The sequence below is a fragment of the Stylophora pistillata genome, chromosome 6 (assembly GCF_964205215.1).
Source record: "Stylophora pistillata chromosome 6, jaStyPist1.2, whole genome shotgun sequence".
Taxonomy (NCBI): domain Eukaryota; kingdom Metazoa; phylum Cnidaria; class Anthozoa; order Scleractinia; family Pocilloporidae; genus Stylophora; species Stylophora pistillata.
The window spans coordinates 9224575-9233528 of record NC_142524.1 but is presented as its reverse complement, the minus strand read 5'-3'; the positions used below and the strand labels follow the sequence as shown (position 1 = coordinate 9233528).

General features: G+C 39.9%; 1 protein-coding gene across 1 annotated transcript in view; it reads left to right on the top strand.

Annotated features, from left to right (window-relative positions):
* Positions 1-56: 56 nt before the first annotated feature.
* Positions 57-8954, top strand: part of LOC111327958 (GTP cyclohydrolase 1) — an 11639-nt gene continuing 2741 nt past the window's right edge. The window contains exons 1-4 of the mRNA XM_022932291.2: positions 57-432; positions 2624-2733; positions 3291-3346; positions 3595-3626. Coding sequence (XP_022788026.1) covers positions 165-432; positions 2624-2733; positions 3291-3346; positions 3595-3626 — 466 coding nt within the window. The 5' untranslated portion in view covers positions 57-164. The remainder of the gene's footprint in view (positions 433-2623; positions 2734-3290; positions 3347-3594; positions 3627-8954) is intronic.

Sequence of the window (8954 nt, the reverse complement as noted above, 5' to 3'; positions counted from 1 at the left end):
CACGTGACTCTGGGAGTCTGGGAAGGAATTGTCGTGTAACGCCTGGTTAATTTTAACATGTTTGCTACAGGCCGCTTGACCACATCAATAATATCGTAAACGAGCGGGGGTGGCTCTTATTGTTTAAGAAAATACAATGGTTGTTTAATTTCTATTATAATGATATGGATAGCCTAAAGACCGAAGACATCATTACAGCAAGATCCAGGTATCCATCAGGTGCGTTTAACATGGATGACGTCCCACAATTGAAAAGGCGACCTAGCGATGCAATTTCAAGAGAAGATCAGGAGAAGGACATTGAGGCCGCTTTCGGGAAAATTCTCGACAATATAGGAGAGGATAAAACTCGTCAGGGTCTTTTAAAAACGCCCTCTCGGGCGGCGAAGGCAATGTTGTATTTTACGAAGGGGTACGAGGAGACAATTTCTGGTGAGTGTAATAAATCCCGCTAAGATTTCCCTTATTTAATGTTACTTGGTTTGATACGATCAACAAACGGTTAAACAAACTGAGATCTCACGTTAGTAAATCAATCTTCCATGGGTCTTTTCGTCGCTTAATGAATTACGTGAGTCATTTGTCACTAAATTTTTGGAAACCGTAAAAAACTCAAACGTAATGCCTTGCATGCTGTACTAATTACACGCTTATTATGAAGACTTACTTTTACGGTGTAAAAACAATTAGAAAGTATTTAAGAAGCACTTAGCAGATTTTTATTTTTATATTCGTATAATTTCACTTTGTTTTGCTAATTAAGGGAAGCTCATTATAATATCTAGCAGCTTGAGAGGTTCTATGGTTTATGTTTGTATATAATCTTTGCAGCATTTTGGTTTCTACTGGGGATGGAAATACCTATTTAATCATATTAGGAAAATGCTTTGAATTTAAAGAGACTCTTGACCGTTTTACTTTTGTTTTGGTCATTCTGTTTGCATCCACATTTGCTAATGTTGACGATACAAAGAACTGTCAATTGGAAATCAATTGGAAGCCAATTGCATCATTTCCCTCTACTGTCATGTACTTGCGTTACTTGGTCAATAAATGTCTGACTGGTGGAAAATTATGAGCTTGAGGCTTAAGATTGCTGTGATCCTATCCGCCTTATAAATGGATTTTTAATCACACATACGCAGCCCCAGGGTTTTCATTGGAAAATGTAACAGGTGTAAGATCTAAATTGAGTAATACCTGGGTACCTGCATTGCTTCATCAATAAATGTAAGGCTGTGCTCTAAGGAAAATTGAAGTGAGCCCAGTGCTCAGAAACTGAAATCCAGAGTGCCTAGCATATGCTTTTTAAATATGAAAAAACAATTACTAACTTGCCTAAGAGCAAAACTAAGATGCCAGGGGCCACCAGGCACTGCTAGACCATAACCCTGAATGTGTCACTGGTATAGCTCTGGTAGAAGATTATGAGCTCAAGATTTCTGTGATCCTTTCTACTTTGACAAAGAATTTTGAATCACACATATACAGCCCCAGGGTTGTCATTTAAAAGTGCAATAGATGACCGATATGAACTTACTAGACTAACAGTACTTGTGTTGTAATTGTGGTGTGTTACTAACATGCCCTCTTAAGGGCCAGTCAGGCACATTCTCTTCTATAAATAATTTGAAATTTGAAAACCTCTAATATGTGATTTCCAGCATTCTGAGATATATTTGAGTCATTTTTTTTAGCCATACATTAATGTTAGAATCAGTTCAAAAAATTGATCATGACTCACAAAGTAGCTGGTGCCAAACTGTCGGATAGCCAGTGGGTATCTGGAGCTTTCCAGCTTCTAATGACAACCTTAATCACATAACACTGCATCATTTACCAAATGAATGTAATCATTTCGTGTTTTATAATTAAGGGAAAATTATTTCCCCAATACCTGATGTTTTAAGAATGTCATATAAATGAATTTGATAAAAATGTTTTGAATTAAATGATGACAAGGAGAAAAAAAATATCCTTAATTAATTTTATCATATGCTAAGTATGAATCATGATGCAAAGGGTAACTTAAGGGTAATTTCTCTGACTTGTTTTATCTCCCCAAGCCTTGGAGCCATGCCAGAATTTTAATGTATCAAAAATGGCCTATTCTCTCTGCAACCTCATTGCATTCTAGAAATATTTTTCTTCTTATTTGTGTTTGTGTTTGGAAGTGAAATGGAAATCTAACAAACTCATTTATTTGCAAGGCTGTGCTCTAAGGAAAATTGAATGGAGTCCAGTGCTCTGAAACTGTGAAATCCAGGGTGCCTAGCATATGCTTTGTATGAAAAAACTAAAGTTCCTTAGTCACCCAAGAGCAAAAGTAAGGTGCCAGGGGCCACCGGGCACTGCTAGACCATAGCCCTTGATTTGTAACACAGTAAATGGCATAAACTCAGGGTAAGCATGGCAAGTACCTATGACTGCCAAACAAATTGCCATTCGAAAAACTCGAAACTTTCAACTCCTCCAAAAGAAACTTGCACATGTAAGAAAAGAGTCTGCGGGATTTGCTGACAACTAATATATATATATATATAATCTCAAAGTATGCACACGCAAGTCAAGCGCACATAAGTTTGGTAACGTCTCTTTACTAATGCAATTATTCTCATTACAGATGTTCTTAACGATGCTGTATTTGATGAAAATCATGATGAACTTGTCATAGTTAAGGATATTGACATGTTTTCCTTGTGTGAGCATCATTTAGTACCATTCATGGGAAAGGTAAAAATTTGAATCTACTACAATAATGGGAGACTCTGAACAATTATAAGAATAGGAATGTAATAATATAATAGAAATTTACATTGCAGAAGTTCTATACACAAATTCCATTGGGCCCTGTTAATGTCTTATTGAAATAACACATTTTAATAAAGGCTAGAGTAATTAAAATTCCAAATTAAGTTTTAAAAACTGTTTTACAAACAATGTGTTAAGTGCACAATAAAATATAAAATCAGGACTAACTAAAATAAAAAGAAATCTAATTATTTTACGAATGCCTTTCAAAAGTGAAATAATTAATAATAATCTTTTGTTGAATATCATCGAACAAGAAGTAGATCAAATTGAACTAAAGAGGAGATTCCAAAGTCTAGGGGCAGCACTACTAATTGATCCACAAACTGATGTTGCTTTGTTGCTCAGTCAGTGAATATGTGATCAGCAAAATATTGCAAATTTATTTTTGTGTGTATCATGTTCTTCTCAGTAATATGTGTTTTATGAAAGAAGGAGGAATATTTCCCATGAAAAATTATGGTCTTTTCATTAAACAGGTTCATATTGGCTACTTACCCAACAAGAAAGTTGTAGGACTCAGTAAACTCGCTAGGTAAGAATTTGAAATCCAGCTTTAACTGACCACAACATGAAGGTATGATTCCGTATTAGTAGTAGGTAGCAATTAATTTCATGTAAATGTGTAATTAGTAATGTCAGTAAATGTTAGTACATATTAGTAATGTATATATTAAGTAATGATGCATATATTCAAATAAAAAATTAAAAGAAATATATAAATTATATAATTAGAGAGAGGTTACGCGAATTAACAAACTTATCAGTATTTGCTCTTTGCAGGATTGTAGAAATTTTCAGTCGTCGTTTACAAGGTTAGTGTTCAAAACTGCCAAATGAATATGTTAATTATGAGAGGCGGTTCATGAATTGGATATCTGTTTATCCTTAGAGTTTTGTCCTTTATGACGCGAGAGAGCAAGATAGGGAGTCTGAGTCCAGTAAGCTTCTTTGAACACAAACTTTAATTACTGGAGAGGCAGGTTACCTTTAGAGCTATCGATATAACAACAACATGACGACTAACTTATCTCAATGTTTACTCGTGTAACTCGAGAACTAGATTGGAATGTACCAAGCGATTACATAACCAGTCCAGAAGGTTACATAACATTCGAGGGTTACATAACCTTTAAGTGTTACATAAGAAAGATCAGCTGATCGACATTCAAGAACGGTCTCGTCGAAGAAAAGCAAATGTTGATTTCCTGAAGGTTTTACATATCATAACATCTTTCCCTTTTTCTTTTTTTTTTTTTTAAACTATAACTCAATGTCAAACTTTTTAGGTGGCTTGATCAATCGTCCATGTCGTGTTCTTATCTCAGTTGTAGTAGCTTCTTGAGGTGGTCTCGCACTCAGCTCTGTTGTTTGAGGTGTTGGGGGTAGTTGAGATCTAGGAGGGGACGTTCCTACTTGAGAACTTGCTGGAGGGGGATGTTTCTGTTCCTGCAGATTCTCTGGAACAGTCAGGTCATCTTCGTCCATTTTGAAGGGGGTTTCTTGAAGTGGTTCCGTGGTAGAACGCAACTGCTTGCGATTGCGCCTGTAGAATCTACCATTGACTTCAACTTTGTAACTACGAGGTGCGACTCTAGAAGAAACAACTGCTTTTGACCACTTTGTTTCTCCAGGCATTTTCATGCGCACTAGGTCACCTGATTTGAGATCTGAGAGTTGTTTAGCATGCTGGTCGAAATGTTTAGCTTGCTTGACACGATCCCTTTTGAGAAGATCACTAACTGTTTGGTCAGTCTTGAGTAACGACTCTGAGAAGGGTAGAAGTGTCTTTGTTCGGCGACCAAAAAGTCGTTGGCAGGGAGACATACCTGTCGCAGCAGTGGGGGTGTTATGGTGATCCAATAAACCAAGATATGGATCGGATTGGGACAGAAGAGCTTTCTTCATTAAAGTCTTGCAGGTTTTGACTGCACTTTCGGCCATCCCATTAGCTTGTGGATAGTGTGGTGACGTAGTGACGTGAGTGAACTTCCACGTTGCTGCAAATCTTCGGAACTCTGAGGATGTATACTGAGGACCATTGTCAGAAACTACGTAGTCGGGCACCCCATGTCGCGAAAAATGCATCTTCAGCTTGTGAATGACTGTCTGGGACGAAGTGTCGGGAAGATGATCCAGCTCAATAAAGTTGCTGTAGTAATCAACTAATACAAGGTAGTTTCGGTTCTCGAAGGTAAACAAATCTGTTCCAACTCGTTGCCATGGCCTGTCAGGAACTGGGTGAGGCTGAAGAGGTTCGCTGGCTTGTTCAGGTCTCACACTTTGGCATATGGAGCATTTATCAATACGATTCTTGAGTTGTGCAGACATTCCTGACCAAAAGAAAACCTCTCTGGCCCTTCGAAGGCATGCTTGGAGTCCCTGATGAGACTTGTGTGTTTCTTCTATCATGTCACGGCGAAGGCTCTCTGGGACAACGATCTTCGTTCCTTTGAAAACTAGGCCATTTTGGAGCGTCATTTCATCTCGGTATTTGAAGAAAGGCTGTGCGCTTGTAGGTACCATGGACGTTTTTGTAGGCCAGCCAGCGCGTATAACTTGTGACAACGCCTGTAAAGATTCATCCTTTGCCGTTTCCACTTGAAACTTGGCAAGTGTCGACTCTGATATCGACAAGTCTTCAACAAAGTTGACAGTTTCTAGATCTTTATAGCAGGATGAGGTGCTAGCATTTGGTATCTTTGACTGCCTAGGTAGAACGCGAGAGAGTGCGTCAGCAATATACATCTCTTTGCCTGGCTTGTAAGTGAGATTCAAGTCAAATCTTTGAAGACGAAGCATCATACGCTGTAATCTCTTAGAAGCTGTATTGATTGGCTTCTTCTGTATAGCAATCAGAGGCTTGTGATCTGTTTCGACTGTGACGTGCTTGCCATAAATGTAATGTTCGAAGTGCTCACAAGAGAACAGAACAGCTAGGAGCTCCTTCTCAATTTGAGCGTAATTTTGCTCTGTCGACGTCAGTGCTCTGTTAGCGTAGTGAACTGGCTGTCCTTCCTGAAGTAGAGTTGCACCAATGCCATACTGTGAGGCATCGCACTGTATAGTGACATTCTTGCTCACGTCGAAGTACTGTAGGACTGGGGCTTTAGTGATGAGCTCTTTAATCTCCTTGAAAGCTTTATCTTGAGGGTGTTGCCAATGCCATTCTATTTCCTTCTTTTCCAACTGTCTTAAAGGCTGTGATGCTGTAGACAGATGTTGGCAGAATTTCGCCAGATACTGCACCATTCCTAAAAACGTTTTGAGTTCTGCGAGATTGGTGGGCACTGGGTAGTCCACTATAGCCTGTACCTTTGACGGGTCAGGTTTTAGACCTTCCGCTGTAAGGAGGTGTCCTATGAAAGGAACTTGTGACTGTCGAAGTTTCAACTTCTCGCTGTTGAGAGTGAGGTTTCTTTCTCTTGCGCGATTGAGGAAAGCCTTGAGATTCTGATCGTGGTTGGCAATTGCAGCTTCATTAGAGTCTCCAAAACCGCAAACTAGGAAATCATCGGCGATGACTTCAACACCTGTGAGTCCTTCTACTAGCTCGTGCATTCGTTGTTGCCATACTTCCGGGGCTGAGTTTATTCCGAATGGCATTCTGAGCCATCGATAGCGACCAAAAGGTGTGTTCATGGTTGTCAAGTAACTACTCCTTTCGTCAAGTTGTACTTGCCAGAATCCACATTTGGCATCTAACACGCTAAAGACTTTAGCACCACTAAGGCGAGTTGCTACTTCCTCGATAGTTGGAAGTGGATAATGCGAGCGTTGCACTGCGCGGTTGAGATCTCGAGGATCCAGACATACTCGTATTTTCCCGTTAGATTTCTTCACTATAACAAGGCTAGAGACCCATGATGTCGGCTCAATTACCTTGGCGAGGATACCACTCTTCACCATGTTATCCAGCTCTAACTTGAGGGTATCTCGAAGTGGGACTGGTACTTTACGAGGCGGATGTACAACCGGGCGGAAACCTTCGTCCACTTGAATGGAGTAGGTTCCTTCAAGGCATCCAATCCCAGTGAAGATATCGGTAAATTCATAGAGGATAGGATCACTTCTAACATTTGACGAGACGTCAATTCTTTCGTCGTGAGTCGCGTTTACGTCAGCATCCAGGATTTTGACCAGGTTCATCTTTTCACACGTCGTTCGACAGAGGAGTGGTGTCAAATCTTGCTTCACAATGTGATAAAGAACTCCATATTTTCTTCCTTTCCGTTCAGTAAGTAGGCGGATTTGACCAAGTGGCCAGACTACAGTCTTGTTGTGCATGATGAGCCTTGTAAACGACTGTTCAAGGTTTTTACACTGTTTGTCTCCTGTAGCTCGGATGTAGGCACTTTTGGGGAGGATGTTACATGAAGCACCTGTATCAATCTGAAGTTGTACTTCGGCATTATTATTAAGGCACGCTGTCACATAAGCTGATGTGGGGGAGGGTTTATGGCTGTAGATTTCACAATCTTGTACGTGATTGACAGAGCGAGTGTCGCATTTTTTCGCAAAGTGTCCTTCTTTGCCACATTTGGAGCATTTCTTGCCAACAGCCGGGCAAGCTGACTTTTTCATTTCGTGAACAGTACCACAAAACTTGCATTCTCGAGTGTATACATTGTTGGGGTTACCAGAACTTTTCCCTCTTGGCTTCCACGGAGGAGTCCGCTTCTTACCTGGGGCGTGTTTATGCGGTGTTGTATCCTCAGACTGGGTCTTTGACGGTTTCGTTTTCTTGGCCTTTACCCTATTCACATTAGCTTCCTCAGTTGTCATGTCTAATGCGCGTATATCAGTTAACTCTTGTGTTCGCAAAATATCCAAGGCGTTATCCAAAGTGAGATCTTTTTTCTCTAAAAGTTTCTTACGTGATCGATCATTCTTGACTCCAAGGATGAGGCGGTCTCTTATCAAGCTGTCTCTTAGGGTCATGAACCCACAGTGTTCAGAAAGGCGCATCAGTGCTGTGCAATATTGATCGACACTTTCTCCTGGTTCTTGCTCTCTCTTGTTGAAGAGATATCGTTCATACGTCTGATTTCGTTGCGGCAGACAACGAGATTCAAATTTAGCCAGGACGTCATCAATATTGTCAGCGCTTTCGTCTTCAGCGAAGGTAAAGGTGTCAAACAATTGGACTCCTTCTCTTCCAACGATGTTAAGAAAATGAGCAACACGGACTGGGCCGTCCTTTTGACTGATTCCAGCCGCTCGTTCATAGATTTGCCATGCTCTCTTAAAGTGTAACCAGTTATCGCCTCTACGTGACCTGTCTTCGAGATTAAGAGGTTCTGGAGGTTTGGCTAGCGGTACTGTGGTAGTATAGATCGGTGCAGCAGCCGATGAACCAGAAGATTGCTGACTACCAGAGGTCGAGGCCATGACCAAAATAAAATAGACTTCCACTAACAACAACAAAGCTCGTGGATGTTACTCACCTCCTGACACCAAGTTTTGTCCTTTATGACGCGAGAGAGCAAGATAGGGAGTCTGAGTCCAGTAAGCTTCTTTGAACACAAACTTTAATTACTGGAGAGGCAGGTTACCTTTAGAGCTATCGATATAACAACAACATGACGACTAACTTATCTCAATGTTTACTCGTGTAACTCGAGAACTAGATTGGAATGTACCAAGCGATTACATAACCAGTCCAGAAGGTTACATAACATTCGAGGGTTACATAACCTTTAAGTGTTACATAAGAAAGATCAGCTGATCGACATTCAAGAACGGTCTCGTCGAAGAAAAGCAAATGTTGATTTCCTGAAGGTTTTACATATCATAACACTTAGCTAACAGAAGAGACAACTTACAGCAGATTCTTAGACAATACTTTTGTGGACAATTTATTAACTAAGATTCAAGTAATTGTCAAAAATTCTGGTAGACATTAATTCTCTTCTTGACCAGTTAGACTCAAGGCCTTTAAATTGTAAAAACCCCTCTGGGGCTAGTGAATGTTAGGTTTGTGTAAAGGCATGAAATGCTAAAACAACAGCAAAAATCGCTGGCTAATTATTTGTTACTCCAGTTGGACATTTAGACTGCTAAAGTTATAAGATTATACAAAGAGTATCAATTAACTTTGGCCTAGTTTTGTTTTTTTTATTTTTGCTTCGATATCAAGTTTT